The 17159-nt window shown below is 48.7% G+C and overlaps 1 protein-coding gene across 1 annotated transcript; it reads right to left on the bottom strand.

Annotated features, from left to right (window-relative positions):
* Positions 1–2371: 2371 nt before the first annotated feature.
* On the bottom strand, positions 2372–14654 carry ALKBH6 (alkB homolog 6). Its single transcript, XM_060258520.1, has 7 exons — positions 14577–14654; positions 12450–12594; positions 7747–7815; positions 6929–6989; positions 5107–5258; positions 4851–4967; positions 2372–3367 (listed from the first exon to the last, which is right to left on the bottom strand). The coding sequence occupies exons 2-7, from the start codon at positions 12501–12503 to the stop codon at positions 3095–3097; spliced, it is 726 nt and encodes a 241-aa protein (XP_060114503.1). The 5' UTR covers positions 12504–12594; positions 14577–14654; the 3' UTR covers positions 2372–3094.
* Between the last annotated feature and the right edge of the window lie 2505 nt (positions 14655–17159).

Below are 17159 nucleotides of genomic sequence, written 5' to 3'. Positions count from 1 at the left end.
ATCTTACTCTGGGTTTCTTCCACTGAGTAAAGGGTTAGAGCACACGCCCTATGAGCCCCCTTTCAACTCTCAGATTCAAATTTATTTAAGTCGTTTATACACTGCCTTTCTCCCCAGTGGGGACTCGGAATGGTTTACCTCATTTTAAACCTTGCGACAACCTTCTGCGGCAGGCCGGGCTGAGAGTGTGTGATCGGTCCAAGGTCACCAAGCAAGTTTCCATGGCAGAAGTTGGAATTCAAATTTAGGTCTCCCACTTTCTAGTCCAACTCTCTAACCGCCCCATCATGCCGGCTCCCCAAATTCAGAGAAATACTACTTGTATTTCATCACCTCTGGTTGTCACATTCGGTGCGCCGGTCAAGTTTAAATGGTGCATGGTTGTGGGGAACCTGAACTCGATCCTTTTAAAAAAATGTCTACTTTGGCATTGGGTCTAAAGAGGTATGGCCCATCTAGCTGCCGCAGAATTCTCATATATGAAGATGCCTTCTACTGAATCAGACCTTGGTCCATCAAAGTCAGTCTTGTCTACTCTGACTGGCAGCGGCTCTTCTGGGTCTCAAGCTGAGGTTTTTCACGCCTACTTGCCTGGACCCTTTTTTGGAGATGCCAGGGATTGAACCTGGGACCTTCTGCTTCCCAAGCAGATGCTCTACCACTGAGCCACCCTCCCTCCCCCAAAAGTTATACTATGTGGCTCTTACGTTAAGCAAGTTTGGCCACCCCTGATTTACTCAGACTGGCAGCAGCTCTCCAGGGTCTCAAGCTGAGGTTTTTCACGCCTACTTGCCTGGACCCTTTTTAGTTGGAGATGCCAGGGATTGAACCTGGGACCTTCTGCTTCCCAAGCAGATGCTCTACCACTGAGCCACAGCCCCATTCATGGCTCTCCAGGGTCTCAAGCTGAGGTTTTTCATGCCTACTTGCCTGGACCCTTTTTTGGAGATGCCGGGGGTTGAACCTGGGACCTCCTGCTTCCCAAGCAGATGCTCTACCACTGAGCCACCGTCCCTCCCCAAATTCTCAGAATCAAATTGCTTCTACAGCAGACTTCTCAAGAGCCCTCCGCCCTGTAAGCTACTTAATTCCTGTCAAAATCTGTGGTTCACGTCTTCCGACTCTCAACAGTCCATACCCACCGGGTGGGTGAAAAACCCTCATTCACACAGGTTCCCTTGTTAGGAAACGTCGTTGGCATACCGTGTGTCTAAGAAATTTAAGAGTTCTGCAAGAACCAGATGCTAAATCCTCTGTGAAGAAGACGACTGCAGATTTATAGCCCGCCCTTCTCTCTGAATCAGAGACTCAGAGCGGCTTACAATCTCCTATATCTTCTCCCCCCAAAACAGACACCCTGTGAGGTGGGTGAAGAAGATATTGGATTTATATCCCACCCTCCACTCTGAAGAGTCTCAGAGCGGCTCACAATCTCCTTTATCTTCCTACCCCACAACAGACACCCTGTGAGGTGGGCGGGGCTGGAGAGGGCTCTCACAGCAGCTGCCCTTTCAAGGACAACCTCTGCCAGAGCTATGGCTGACCCAAGGCCATTCCAGCAGGTGCAAGTGGAGGAGTGGGGAATTAAACCCGGTTCTCCCAGATAAGAGTCCGCACACTTAACCACTACACCAAACTTGCTGAGAGGGCTCTCACAGCAGCTGCCCTTTCAAGGACAGAGTCTCAGAGCGCCCTACAATCTCCTTTCCCTTCTTCCCTCACAACAGACACCCTGTGAGGTGGGTGGGGCTGAGAGGACTCTCACAGCAGCTGCCCTTTCAAGGACAGAGTCTCAGAGCGGCCTACAATCTCCTTTCCCTTCTTCCCTCACAACAGACACCCTGTGAGGTGGGTGGGGCTGAGAGGGCTCTCACAGCAGCTGCCCTTTCAAGGACAGAGTCTCAGAGCGGCCTACAATCTCCTTTCCCTTCCTCCCCAACAACAGAGTCTAAAGAGCAGCCTACAATCTCCTTTTCCTTCCTCCCCCATAACAGACACCCTGTGAGGTGGGTGGGGCTGAAAGGGCTCTCCCAGCAGCTGCCCTTTCAAGGACAGAGTCTCAGAGCGGCCTACAATCTCCTTTCCCTTCTTCCCCCACAACAGATACCCTGTGAGGTGGGTGGGGCTGTGAGGACTCTCACAGCAGCTCCCCTTTCAAGGACAACCTCTGCCAGAGCTATGGCTGACCCAAGGCCATTCCAGCAGCTGCAAGTGGAGGAGTGGGGAATCAAACCCGGTTCTCCCAGATAAGAGTCTGTGCACTTATCCATTACACCAAACTGGCTCTGTGATGTCAAAATGCACCTACCGGGTCAACATTCGGGCTTTAAAATTAGCCTTCTCTAACAGAATGGAAGACGGAGGAAGAAAACACTGCAAAGAGATGATGTTTGCAAATTGGAAGCCACACGGAGAAAGGCCAAGTGTGAAAACCAGTCACTGGGACATAGTCCTGAGAATAACGTCCAGTTTCTCCATCAGAAGGCATTCCTGTGATAAAGAAATAAACACCCTGGTTTCCTGAGGTCGCCCCCCACCTCTGACTCCTCCCCCTGATGGAAAGACACCCTCAAGTTCCTCAGTCGTTGCTTTCCTTGGGAGAGAACCGTAGAAGGCAGATTTCCCAATTCTCCTTGCTGGGAAGACAAGCGCCGATGTTTGTTTTCCTGCTCCAACCACTAGGCCGCACTGGTGACTGGAAGATGCAATGGAGTAGGCCACCTCCTTGCCTCTGAGGCCTTCTATTCCTGTCTCCTGAGTTTGCTAGTTCTTTATAATTAATTCATACAGATATGCAGTTGCTTACAGCTGCTCTCCCATGAACTGGCGTTTCACAATCGCTCCCTTCTGCTTCTTTCTCACAGGTGAAGAGACAAACTTTTGCTTGGGCTGTGTGATTTCAGCCAACAGGCGAGGGGGCTCAAGTCATGGAAATCCCTTCCACTCATATCCCCCAGTCCCCTGAACACAGAAAATTAGCATTTCAGGGAAGGAAAGTTTGCCTTGAGAAGCTTGTTTTCTACATGTAGGGAATTCTTTCCCACAGAGGAGGGACTTCCTGTCCCGTGAGCCTCTCCCAAGGCCTCTCAAAGAGTCACTTTCTCCTGCCCAGAACAATGGACGTTTTGAGCACTTTGGGGACGTGTCGGATGGTGAGCGAAACCCGTGTCCCTCGACACAACATGTCCCCGAGCTCAGAGCCGCACGCATCCAAGTTGGCCACTTTCTCCATGACGGTGTCTTCTGTGACAAAGCGGATTCCGTGCAGGTAATGTAGGTACATGTCTTCCCGCAAGACCAAGAGGCTGCGGGGCTTCAGGAGCAAGGAGAGGAAGTGGCGCTCTTCCTCGGTCTGGGAAGCGAGTCCCTGGAAAAGGAAACAAACTCTTAGGAGATTGCATTTCAAAAATTAATAAGGCAGACACGTTGCTGCCTGATGAGAAGAAGAAGGAGGAGGAGAAGGAGAAGGAGAAGAAGGAGGAGGAGGAGGAAAAGGAGGAGAAGGAGAAGGAGAAGAAGAAGGAGGAGGAGGAGGAGGAGAAGGAGGAGGAGAAGGAAAAGAAGGAGAAGGAGAAGAAAAAGGAGAAGAAGAAGGAGGAGGAAGAGGAGAAGCAGAAGAAGAAGGTGTTAATTAGCTGAAGCTGTACCAACTGCTGAACTATGGTCTCAGGCTGTACTATTGTTGGAGTTATAGGTCTTCTTATTTTAATCTGCATGTATTATGTTTAGGAGATATCTTAAATTCGCTGGGTTTAATTCGATATGTTTTATTTATTGTTATTGCAATGTTTTAATGTTGTAAGCCACCCTGAGCCCGCTTTGCGGGATAGGGCGGGGTATAAATCGCAAATTAAAGTAAATTTAAATCAAAATTAAGAAGAAGACAACAACTATAGATTTATACCCTGCCCTTCTCTCTGAATCAGAGCCTCAGAGCGGCTTACAATCTCCTGTACCTTCCTCCCCCACAATAGGCACCCTGTGAGAAGGAGGATATTGAATTTATATCCCGCCCTCCACTCCGAATTTCAGAGTCTCAGAGTGGCTCACAATCTCCTCTATCTTCCTCCCCCACAGCAGACACCCTGTGAGGTAGGTGGGGCTGAGAGAGCTCTCCCAGAAGCTGCCCTTTCAAGGACAACTCTGCGAGAGCTATGACTGACCCAAGGCCATCCCAGCAGGTGCAAGTGCAGGAATCAAACCCGGTTCTCCCAGATAAAAGTCCGCACACTTAACCACTACATCAAACTGGCTCTTGAACTAAAGCCACCAGGAACCACGCCTTTCAGAGGTATGACTCATACGGTTCACGCCGCCCATCTCCGTTCTGCACACCTGCCCCTCAGTCAGTGTGTTTTCCACAGAGCTGTGGTTTCTGGTGCCCACTGGCACCAAGCGACTGATTCCCACAACGCAGTAACAGAGTTGGTGTTCACCCCAGGGGCATGCAGCGAAAGTTTTTTCTCATACATCACACATGCTGAATCAGAAAGGAAGACTCAACAGCCAGGGCGTGGGTGAGAGCACTCCACCCCCAAAAAAACAAAACCGAGGAAGGGGGAGGAGGCGTAAAAGAGGTTAACAGGCGGAGGTCTGGTTAATTGACACAGCAGAAGTCGGACAAGATGTTTTCAGAAAACAGAGCGGGCAAAAATGCAGGTGAATGGGACCTTCCGGCACTCTACCCCTGGGAAAAAAACCGGATTTCTGCTTCGGCGGTCACTGCCCAGGCCACCCGCGGAGCTCTGCCAGCTTCAGGGCCCAGGGTTTCGGCCAGAGCGAGTTAAAGCTTGTCTGGCAGGGAGCAGAGAGAAGCTGGAAGAAGGAGACGCTTCCTCTGTACTGCTCACCTGTCCACCTTCCGTCTGCTGCCCTCTGCTGACAGGATGGTAGAAATCCAGAAGGGTGTGAGACCCTAGATTGATGGTGGTGACCGTCGGGAAGTATAGCGGGCCATCCTCGTGAGGCTGCCGATGAAAAAGAGGCAGAAAAACAGAGCCACCCATCTTGTCCAAAGTACGATCAGAGTGGATGGAAGGAACAGAACTTCAAAACCCTGCCATTCACCTACCCCCATTTCAACGCACAAACCCTAGGATGTATTACCATGATCCCCTCACCGGGGCGGTACTCGTTCACCAGGACGTGATTGGCCAGCTTCCCTCCAAAGACGCCGAGAGAGGACACTTTGTCGGTATAAGCCTGAAGCCATGGGGGCAGCTTCTCCGACACCATCCCCTTCGGGTGCGGCAGCCCCCCTGTAGAAAGCACAGAGAGAAGCCACGGAATTTGTCTGTCCTCCTCCGACTCCTCTTCGTGTACAATCCACCTTTCTCACGGAGATTCAAGGCGGATTACAAAGTTGGACGAAAGCAATCAAATCAAATAGCAGTGTCCTCTAACAGACAGAAGAGCCCCGTGGCGCAGGGTGCTAAAGCTGCAGTATTGCAGTCCTAAGCTCTGCTCATGACCTGAGTTCGATCCCCGGTGGAAGCTGGGTTTTCAGACCGCCGGCTCGAGGTTGACTCAGCCTTCCATCCTTCCGAGGTCGGTAAAATGAGAACCCAGCTTGCAGGGGGGGGGGGAGTGTAAAAGACTGGGGAAGGCAATGGCAAACCACCCCGTAAAAAGTCTGCCGTGAAAACGTGAAAGCAACGTCACTTCTGAGTCGGAAACGATTGGCGCTTGCACAGGGGACCTTTCCCTTTTCCTAACACACAGAGCTGAAGAACTGGAAAACATCACCATTACTGACAAGCAAGCCACAGATGGTCTTGTACAGGGGTGGCCAAACTGTGGCTCGGTTTAAATGTCTGACAAAGGGAGGTTTGACTTTCTAAAGCTCATACACCCCCCCCACCCCCTCAAATCTTCATGATATCTAAAGCACTACTAAACTCAAGCCTAGCTGTTTTGAGGTAAAATTTGTAGCAAAATGGCTGCTCGCCTCCACTCAGGCCTGAAAATTTTACAAATCTTAATACAGAATAAACCACAAATGGAGGTTGTGTCTATCTGTCTCTCCTTTGTCCTCTCCAACTGGCTAAATAGGAAGGTTTACAATAAATTTGTTGTGACAAAGAATTCAACGCCATTTTCACAGAAAGGCCACACTCTTCCTCCAGGAAGCCCCAAGCTTCTGACAAAACTACCATCTTGCTCAACTATCAAGCCAAAATTATATCACCTGCTTTCAGCGTGACACCCGAACCGGTTTTTAAAAATGGAGTATCTAACTCAGGGGTCCCCAATCTTTTTGAGCCTGTGGGTAGTTTGGGGATTTCAAGTTGGGTGATGAACATATGAAGCTGCCTTATACTGAATCAGACCCTGGGTCCATCAAAGTCAGTATTGTCTTCTCAGACTGGCAGCGGCTCTCTAGGGTCTCAAGCTGAGGTTTTTCACACCTCTTTGCCTGGACCGTTTTCAGTTGGAGGTGCCGGGGATTGAACCTGGGACCTTCTGCTTACCAAGCAGATGCTCTACCACTGAGCCACAGTCCCTCCCGACTGTGAGTGTCATCCTAAAATGATGGTGAGTGTCATCCTAAAATGGCGGCCTCAGGAGTTGGAGCCCAACACAAAATGGCTGTTATGGCTTTCATTTGGACGAGAGCAGCCAATAACAATGGCCCCACCTACTTACAATAGCCCTGCCCACTTTCTGAAAGGCTTGTTGGGTGGTAGAGGAAGGGGTGGTGGGCACCATGTTGGGGAAGGCTGTCCTAACTTCCGTGTGGCGAAAACGATCCGTAAACAGAAGCTAAATGGAATCAAACCACAAATTTGTGGGATGAAGAGCGGACTGTACCAGCGCCTCACAATGTCGAGCTTTCCACAAATACTAATTAAGTGCCACTCCCACAAACCTACCTACATCATGCACACAACATCAGATTCACACCCACACATATATGTCAAAAGTTTACCCCAGTTCTGCAACCTCCTCCCAGAAAGCTGAGTCCACTTTGGCTTAGGGGCACCATAAACCTGGAGGTGAAAAAACACTGGAGCTGTGGGTGCTGTGAGGACCTTGTGCGCACTCCACCCTCAATCAAATCCCCACACAGATGTGCTCAGAGTCTCAGTTTCCCCCTTTCTAAAATGGGAACTCTGGCATCTTTGCCCACAGTGGGAGTACAAGACTCAAACCCTTACAAGAAATTAAGATTCATAATCTTGGGATAGAAATCGGTTTGTCTGAACTGAGCTACGGGTATATTGCCCTGATCTAGATAGCCCAAGCTAACCCAGTCTTGTTAGATCTTGAAAGCCAAGCAAGGCTTGTATTTGGTTAGTATTCGGCTATTATTTGGATGGGAGACCTCTAAGGAACACCACAGTCATGACATTAAGGCAAACGACTTATGAATTTCTTTTCCCTTGAAAACCCCATAAACCAGCTGTGACGCTTTCTACCACCATGGGTATGTTATGCAAACACTAGCAGAAAACCATTTTTAAAAAAAAAAATTAAAAATTTAAGCGGGACAAAATACAACAGGGACGCGTCTGTCAGCAGCCTTAGAGCTTCCATGTCAAGAGGCAGTCTACCTCCAAGGACCAAAGAACAGGGGAAAGGGTATGAGTAACAGATCATGGCCATGGGCATTTTGACCCTTCCTTCTTAAAAGCATCTGGCTGATCACGGATAGAGACAGGACATGGGGGCTGGGGGGCCATAAATTAATCCCACAAAATATTCTTAAAACCCATCACAAAAAGGGTATAGAATAAAGGCACACACCTGTTGCAAAAGATGCGCTTCCTCAGCCTCAGTAATGAAATCTGGGATATAATAAGCGACGGGTGGACACTGTGAAGAACAAACAGAATCTTGGCATAACAAACACCTTCAAAACACATTAAGGGGGTTTAAACTCCCCACCTCTTCATCTTAGCAGATGCTGCTATGCGCTACGAATTGCTAAAATTTTGCACAGTAATCAGTCACAGTTAAATCTGTGTGCAAGCAAGGAGAAAAATCCACCCAACCCAATGAACTGACTGTTTACTACTATTCTGCCTTAATTTTCTGCACAGCCCAAGGAAAATATTTCTTTGCTTTGGTCTCAACAGAAATCTTCCTCATTGTGTGTGTGTGTGTGTGTATGTGTGTGAAGTGCTTCAAGTCACTGCCGACTTAGGGTGGCCTTATAATTGAATGCCCTCCAAAATCTCCCGTAATTAACAGCCTCGCTCAAGTCTTGTGAGCAGAAGAAGAAGAAGAAAGAAGACTGCAGATTTATACCCCGTCTTTCTCTCTGAATCAGTGACTCAGAGCGGCATACAATCTCCTCTGTCTTCTCCCCCCACAACAGACACCCTGTGAGGTGGGTGAGGCTGAGAGAGCTCTGACAGAAGCTGCCCTTTCAAGGACAACTCTGCCAGAGCTATGGCTGACCCAAGGTCATTCCAGCAGGTGCAAGTGGAGGAGTAGGGAATCAAACTCGGCTCTCCCAGATAAGAGTCTGCATACTTAACCACTATACCAAACTGGCTGTATTATATCTCCATCTATCTAATCTATCTATCTATCTATCTATCTATCTATCTATCTATCTATCTATCTATCTATCTATCTATCTGTCTGTCTGTCTGTCTGTCTGTCTGTCTGTCTGTCTGTCTGTCTGTCTGTCTGTCTGTCTGTCTGTCTGTCTCCTGCCCCCACTCCGAATCTCAGAGAGGCTCCCAATCTCCTTTCCCTTCTCCCCCCACAACAGACACCCTGTGAGGTGGTAGGGCTGAGAGGACTCTCCCAGCAGCTGCCCTTTCAAGGACAACTCTGTGAGAGCTACGGCTGACCCCAGGCCATTCCAGCAGCTGCAAGTGGAGGAGTGGGGAATCAAACCCGGTTCTCCCAGATAAGAGTCTGCCCTTTCAAGGACAACCTCTGCCAGAGCTATGGCTGACCCAAGGCCATTCCAGCAGGTGCAAATGGAGGAGTGGGGAATCAAACCTGGTTCTCCCAGATAAGAGAGTTCTGGCTGACCCAAGGCCATTCCAGCAGCTGCAAGTGGAGGAGTGGGGAATCAAACCCGGTTCTCCCAGATAAGAGAGCTCTGGCTGACCCAAGGCCATTCCAGCAGCTGCAAGTGGAGGAGTGGGGAATCAAACCTGGTTCTCCCAGATAAGTCTGCACGCTTAATCACTGTACCAAACTGGCTCTCACCAAACTGGAGGTGATGTGAAAGACCTCAGCCTGAGACCCTGGAGAGCCACTGTCCTTCTGAGTAGACAATACTGACTTTGATGGCCCAGTGGTATGATTCTGTATAAGGCCATCTTAATGTGCTCTTATCTGTCCATGGGATGGTAGTTATAGGATCTGGGAGACCCAGATTCAAACCCCTCATGGGTCATGAAAGCTTGCTGTGTGACTTCAACCAGCCAGTCTCTCGCCTAACTCACTTAGCAGGGTTGTTGTTCAGCAGATAAAATGGAGAAAGGAGAACAATATTGTAAGCTGCTGTGGTCCGAACAGCAGGGTATGAATAGCTTAATAAACAAACAAAGCCAGCTTTCCAGCCAACTACAGCAGGGAAAAAAGGAACGGCCCAAAGTGAGATGGACTGCCATTGCTCTCAACCTCAGCAAGGCTGTGAACAGATAGAGCATTCTGGAGGTCGTGAATTCTTAGTGCTCTCATAAGACAAAAGCGATGCAAACAGCAGCAATGCCCTTAACTCTGCCTCAACTGAGAGCCAGTTTGGTGTAGTGGTGAAGTGCGCAGACTCTTATCTGGGAGAACTGGGTTTGATTCCCCACTCCTCCACTTGCACCTGCTGGAATGGCCTTGGGTCAGCCATAGCTCTCATAGGAGTTGTCCTTGAAAGGGCAGCTTCTGGGAGAGCTCTCTCAGCCCCAACGACCTCACAGGGTATCTGTTGTGTGTGGGGGGGGGGGGGGAAGGAAGTAAAGGAGATTGTGACCACTTTCAGACTCTGAGATTCAGAGTATAAGGTGGGATATAAATCCAATATCATCATCATCTTCATTTTTTCTTCATCTTCTTCTCCTTCTCCTTTTTCTTCTCCTCCTTCTTCTCTGTCTTCTTCTTCTCCTTCTTCATCTCCTTCTCCATCTCCTTTTTCTTCTCCTTCTTCTTCTCCTTCTTCATCTTCTTCTTCTCCTTCTTCATCTCCCTCTTCTCCTTCTCCATCTCCTTTTCCTTCTCCTTCATCTCCCTCTTCTCCTTCTCCATCTCCTTTTTCTTCTCCTTCTTCTTCTCCTTCTTCTCCTCCTTCATCTCCTTTTTCTTCTCCTTCTTCATCTCCTTCTCCTTCTTCTCCTCCTTCATCTCCTTTTTCTTCTCCTTCTTCATCTCCTTCTCCTTCTTCTTCTCCTTCATCTCCTTTTTCTTCTCCTCCTTCTCCTTCTTCTTCTCCTTCTTCATCTCCTCCTTCTTCTTTGCAGGCTTTCTCTCCCTTGGTTGCCATCTGCAGTTCAAACCCAAGGGCAGGGCAGACCTTTGTTTTTAACTAGCGAGCTGGGAATATTGTACAATCGTGGGAAGTCTGTGGCTAACAATGCGTACCGCCTTGAACTGGATGGCCCGGGGCCAGTCTGATCTTGCCAGATCTCAGATGCCAAGCTGGGCTGGTCCTGCTTAGGTGGGAGACCACCAAGGAAGCCCAAGGTCCTGACGCAGAGGCAGGCAATGGCCAACGACCTCTGATTGTCCCCTGCCTTGATAACCCCTAGGGCTCGGCTGTGACCTGACAGCGCTTCCCACCACCAAGAATATGTGCTAATGCAGATGGCACTTTGAAAACATGCGCATATACAACGGAGATCTCAAAGACATATTGCCTACCAAAGTGCTCCTTGGATAAAATTTTTGAAACAGGGACCAATAGGGGCATTGCCACTCTTTGGGGTGGGGGGGGAAGGAAAGGGAAAAAAACTGTATAAAAGCAACAACTGTTGACAGAGGTCTTGGCCTGCTACTCTACATTTTGAAACAAACAGTTTATTATCGATATTATTGACAAAAAAAACCACTACACACTAGATGCCAGATCTTAACAACACTGGCAAAATTGTAATAGAGGGTCGATGTTACAGCAACAGCAATGGATGGCCTAGGTAACTATCCAGTTCATTCTCCTTCTGCAGGCTGCAGTACACCAGGGAAAGCCTTGTATTCAATCATGGAATACCCAGTATTTCCTAAGCTTAGCACAGAGACATTTTGAATCTGCCAAAGAGTAACCCCGAATGGAAGACCGCTCATCTCTGAGGCTCCAACTGCAACTGTCTATGCAACAACTGCAAAAGCTGGAGAGGGTCGAAATATAAATTTGAAGGAAATACCGGGCATTCCATTACTGAATTCAAGGCTTTACCTAGTGTACTGCAGCCTGCAGAAGGCGAATGAAATGGATAGTTACCTAGGGCATCCATTGCTGCTGCTGCTGTTGCCAGTTTGAGCCAGTTTGGTGTAGTGGTGGTGAAGTGCGCGGACTCTTATCTGGGAGAACCGGGTTTGATTCCCCACTCCTCCACTTGCACCTGCTAGCATGGCCTTGGGTCAACCATAGCCCTGGCAGAGGTTTTCCTTGAAAGGGCAGCTGCTGTGAGAGCCTTCTCCAGCCCCACCCACCTCACAGGGTGTCTGTTGTGCGGGAGGAAGGGAAAGGAGATTGTGAGCCGCTCTGAGACTCTTTGGAGTGGAGGACGGGATATAAATCCAATAAATCCAGTATCTTCTTGCTGTAACATCAACTCTCTATTGCTGAGCAGTCAGGTTAAAACGGATAAAAGGAAGTCCTTCTTCACCCAAAGGGTGATTAACATGTGGAATTCACTGCCACAGGAGGTGGTGGCAGCTGCAAGCATAGCCAGCTTTAAGATGGGATTGGATAAAAATATGGAGCAGAGGTCCATCAGTGGCTATTAGCCAGTGTGTATATATATGTGTGTGTGTGTGTGTGTGTGTGTGTGTATATATTGGCCACTGTGTGACACAGAGTGTTGGACTGGATGGGCCACTGGCTTCTCTTATGTTCTTATTGCAATTTTGCCAATGTTGTTAAAATCTGGCATCTAATGTGTAGTCTTTTTTGTCAATATTGATAATGAATTTGTTGGCTTCAAAATATTGAGTCACAAGCCAAGACCTGCATCAACAGTTGTTACTTTACAACAGTTCCCCCCCCCTTTTGTTACAATACCACTTTTCTGTATAGCCATCTCTTTCTGTGTAACTTACCTAACGGCATTCTGGAATGAAAGTTTTGTTTTTACTCTTTTGGAAAAGGCACGAAAATCTGGGATCGAAGGGACCATTGGCATCAACCCCATCCTGAAATTTTGGGGGGCGGCTGTACGCAACGTAAAGAAAGAAACTGCCCCTTCATCATTGAGGTGGGGTATGGAAAAGCTTTCTAAATCGCCACCAGTCCTAAAGAAGCAATGAACTCCGCCCCCACCCCCCCAAGACAGTACCTGGCCTACATGAAACGGCTCCAGCGCCGGAGTCTCGACGCCCGTCTCTGACATCTTTTAGCCAAGCGGAGGCGAGCCTTCCAGACTGCACCTCAAACAACCAAAACAGCAAGAACCTCACGAGGACAGGAGTTGCTGTGACTACCTGGGAAAGGACAAAAGCACAACAGAGAGAGCTGGGAAGAGAATTCGGAATGACCTGCAGGAAGCCAGCACAACCGTAGGCAAGACAAGATCTTCTGCAGACACAGGATCCCATTTATAGCCAGTTTGGTGTCGTGGTCAGGTGTGTGGACTCTTATCTGGGAGAACTGGGTTTGATTCCCCCCTCCTCCCCCTTGCAGTTGCTGGAATGGCCTTGGGTCAGCCACAGCTCTCTTATCTGGGAGAACCAGGTTTGATTCCCCACTCCTCCACTTGCAGCTGCTGGAATGGCCTTGGGTCAGCCACAGCTCTCTTATCTGGGAGAACCAGGTTTGATTCCCCACTCCTTCACTTGCAGCTGTTGGAATGGCCTTGGGTCAGCCAGAGCTCTCTTATCTGGGAGAACCGGGTTGGATTCCCCACTCTTCCACTTGCAACTGCAGAATGGCCTTTGGTCAGCCAGAGCTCTCGCAGGAGTTGTCCTTGAAAAGGCAGCTGCTGGGAGAGCCCTCTCCAGCCCCAGCCACCTCACAGGGTGTCTGTTGTGGGGGGGGGGGGGAGGGAGATAAAGGAGATTGTGAGCTGCTCTGAGATTCAGAATGGAGGATGGGATATAAATCCTATAGCATCATCGTCATCCTCACTCTCCTTTTTTCAGCTGACCACAAAGCCTTCTAAGTTCTTTTGAACAGGATCAATTGTTAAGAAGGCAGACAGCACAATTATTTTGTAATCTGGTAGATCTGCTCTTAGTATGTTTGTTTGGAGAAACTGTCTACATTGAGACATAAACTATTATGTTTTATCTTTAGTTTGTCAATTTTTTTCTCTTTATGTTCTATGACATTTTAAATCTGTTTTTTTTTCCTCTTTCTTTCTGCTTGAATTAAGTGGAAGGATAAAGATATTTGTTTCATATGGTTATTTTAATGATGATATTGTTAAACTAACAAGTTAGCCTGTGCTTTCAATATGGTTAAGCGTAGCCAGCCAGTTCTGTGTTGAGACGGCTCTGATTCTTTTATGCTTGTATGTGCTGAAGAAGAATTGTTTAGGCTTGTATTTTAAGTAATAGCTTAGTAAAAAAAAATCTATAATGAAAGGTAAAGATGGTAAAATTTATGGGGAGAACCTCATACTTGCAGGTAGAAAGAATTGGGTATTTTATTTGGAAGTAGAATTGTAACTGACATATTTGCATTTTCTTTTGTTTCTGTGTTTCCCACTTTGTATCCCCCCTTCCCCTCTTTAATGTATCTCTGCTTGTGCCTCTTCTCTTTGTAGATAAAATCAATAAAAATTATAAAATTTAAGTTCTTTTGAACTTAAAAAAAAACCCACCCTGCAAATGATTTTGATTGTTCCTAATAAAAGAAGCATTTCCAGGCGGTTGTCACCCTTCCTCACCTTAACACCCCTATGCCTCCCATCTCATCCTGATCTCTGAGGCTGCCAACTCCAGGTTGGGAAATTCCTGGAGATTTGGGGGTGCAGCCTGGCGAGCGCAAGGTGTGAAGAAAACAGGGACCTCAGTGAGGTATATAATCCAACAGATCCCCTCCCCTCCAATGCAGCCACTTTCTCCACGGAAACTGAACTCCGTCGTCTGGAGATCAGCTGGGATCTCGGGAGATCTCCAGGCCTCGCCTGGAGGCTGGCAATCCCATTTGCGCCTCTTCTCTTTAGAAAAAAAGGCGCTTTCTGCTTTGTGCTTCCACCACCGCCACCTTTTTAATGGCTTTCCTAAGTGGCAGAGAACCAGATGGACAGTGACGGCATTACCGGTTGGATTCCTGCCTGCCGTGCAGCAACATCAGAGGAAAGGGGGAGGCGTGCCTTTAAAAAAAAACCCTAGGCAATCTGGCTCCCCTTGAAACCCAGCCCTTTCCAAAAAGGACCCAGGAGTCCTGGCCCCCCAGGACCTCCCCCCAACCCCCAAAGAGACCCCAGGCGTCCTGACCCCCCACCCTCCCCTTTGCTCACCCAATCACTGCAGCAGACAACAGCAGGGACGCTGGCTTCCGGGTGGTGTTGACTGGCAGCTCCTCCGCCCAATGAAAAAGGAAGGCCCGGGAGAAAGCCGGGTAGATCCCGCCCTTCGGGCAACAGGAGAACCAATCAGCTCCTGGCATGCCGGAGGGGGCGTGTCTTTGTGCTTACTGGCTGGGGAGGGGAATTCCTGGGTCCTTGCAGAGTGTTGCTTTTGTTAGCCCAACAGGGATTCTGGGAGGCTGGACTACATTGAGCAATGCAACTTGCAACTGGATTTTTTTTGGTAGTCTTGCAACAGTAAAAATCCAGTTGCAAGACGCGTTTCTCAGTGTGGTGTGAATGCACCCCTGGATTGTTTTGGAACGGGGAGGAGGGAAAGTGCCCCCCTCCCCAGCCCTAGCTGAGTTCCCTGCTTACTTATTTGTTTCTATGTATTTCCATTTCCAAATAACGGCATGAGATCCCTTGGAACCGTTCTTTTCAAACAAGGCGGAAGGTGCGGCTTCAAATCTATTGCAAGCTGTATTTTTTTTATTATATATGTGGTAATTATTTTTCTTCTTTTTAAAAGGCATAAGCGGGGGAAGGGGAGGGAAATGTCTGCTGGGAACTCTATTATTCCCTAGGGAGATTTATTCCCATAGAAAATCATGGAGAATTGATCTGCGGGTATCTGGGGCTCTGGGGGGGGGGGGGGGCTGTTTTTTTGGGTAGAGGCACCACGTTTTCAGTATAGCATCTTGTGCCTCTCCCCAAAATAACCCCCAAGTTTCAAAAAGATTGAACTAGGGGGTCCAATTCTATGAGCCCCAAAAGAAGGTGCCCGTATCCTTCATTTCCTATGGAAGGAAGGCATTGAAAAGGTGTGCCGTCCCTTTAAATGTGATGGCCAGAACTCCCTTTGGAGTTCAATTATGCTTGTCACAGTCTTGATCTTGGCTCCACCCCAATGTCTCCTGACTCCACCCCTAAAGTCTCCTGGCTCTACCCCCAAAGTCCCCAGATATTTCTTGAATTGGACTTGGCAACCCTCCTTTCTGACGACCCTAAAGCAGGGTGGGGAGGGTCTCCAAACCGGGAGATCCCCTGCCCCCACCTGGGGATTGGCAACCCTATCCAGGCGGCATCTAGAGGTCTCTCGCTATTATTACAGCTGCTTTTGATATGACCAAGACCAGTTCCCCTGGAGAAAATGGCTGCCTTGGCGGGGATGGGGGGCGGGGTGGATTTGAAGGGATTATATTCTGCTGTGGTCCCTCTCCTATCTACATTTCACCCCCTGGGGGCTCCACCTCCCCGCAAACCACCATGCATTTCCTTACCTAGAGCTGTCAGTCTTATGCATTTGGTGTGAGGAAGACTGCCTAAATTTGCAGAAGAAAAAAATTGGGGGGGCGGATTCCTTAGGGTTGCCAGCTCCAGGCTGGTTTGGGGAGGTGAGGAACTTCCATGCCCTAGAGTCCACCTTCCAAAGCGGCCGTTCTCTCCAGGGGAACTGCTCTGCTGCCACCTGGACCTCAGTAGTACAAACCCAGGAGATCTCCAGTCACCAAAGGCAAAAGCTCAGAAAAAAATATCAAAGTGTTTCTGAAGCATCAAGAAATTGCAAAGCTGCAAAAACCCCCCGCAAGATTCTTTTTCAGCGCGCCCAAAGACGGCACACGGAATTCCCAAATGGACAAATGCGACAGAAAGTCTCCAGTAAGATTTCAAAATGGCACTAAACTCCAAAAGGCTCAAGGCCTTTTGACTGAGAGATGTGCTCGGAGCCCCCTATGCTAGAAGAGGATTCGTAGCAGGAATAATCAAGTCGACCTCCTGTTCGTTGGGACTCTTTTGAGGGAACTGCAAAACTTTTGGGGAATTGTTATTGCTATTTAGTCTTCCGTTGAACATATTTGTATGATTTAGTTTCAACTGCGTTCCTGCTCAAAAAAAGGCCCAGCTTTATCCTACAAGTGACCTCTCGCCCTTTGAAGAAGATGAAGATATTGGATTTATATCCCGCTCTCCGTTCCAAAGAGTCTCAGAGCGACTCACAATCTCCTTTCCCTTCCTCCCCCACAACAGACCCCCTGTGAGGTAGATGAAGATATTGGATTTATATCCCACCCTCCACTCCGAAGAGTCTCAGAGCGGCTCACAATCTCCTTTCCCTTCCTCCCCCACAACAGACACCCTGTGAGGTAGATGAAGATACTGGATTTATATCCTGCCCTCCACTCCAAAGAGTCTCAGAGCGGCTCACAATCTCCTTTCCCTTCCTCCCCCACAACAGACACCCTGTGAGGTAGATGAAGATATTGGATTTATATCCCACCCTCCACTCCGAAGAGTCTCAGAGGGGCTCACAATCTCCTTTCCCTTCCTCCCCCACAACAGACACCCTGTGAGGTAGATGAAGATATTGGATTTATATCCCACCCTCCACTCCGAAGAGTCTCAGAGCAGCTCACAATCTCCTTTCCCTTCCCCCCCACAACAGACCCCCTGTGAGGTGGGTGGGGCTGGAAAGGGCTCTCACAGCAGCTGCCCTTTCAAGGACAACCTCTGCCAGAGCTATGGCTGACCCAA

This window comes from Heteronotia binoei, chromosome 17, assembly GCF_032191835.1.
Source record: "Heteronotia binoei isolate CCM8104 ecotype False Entrance Well chromosome 17, APGP_CSIRO_Hbin_v1, whole genome shotgun sequence".
Taxonomy (NCBI): domain Eukaryota; kingdom Metazoa; phylum Chordata; class Lepidosauria; order Squamata; family Gekkonidae; genus Heteronotia; species Heteronotia binoei.
Note: the sequence above shows the minus strand (reverse complement) of the source record. Positions and strands in the feature narration are given on the sequence as shown.

Bases quoted from the DNA above. Each gene is read 5' to 3' on its own strand.
- ALKBH6 (XM_060258520.1), bottom strand. From the start codon at position 12,503: ATGTCAGAGACGGGCGTCGAGACTCCGGCGCTGGAGCCGTTTCATGTA. The intron at 7,816-12,449 runs GTACTGTCTTGG...TGTTCTTCACAG, and splicing joins AGCCGTTTCATGTAGGCCAG to TGTCCACCCGTCGCTTATTA. The intron at 6,990-7,746 runs GTGTGTGCCTTT...TTTCACCTCCAG, and splicing joins AAGCGCATCTTTTGCAACAG to GTTTATGGTGCCCCTAAGCC.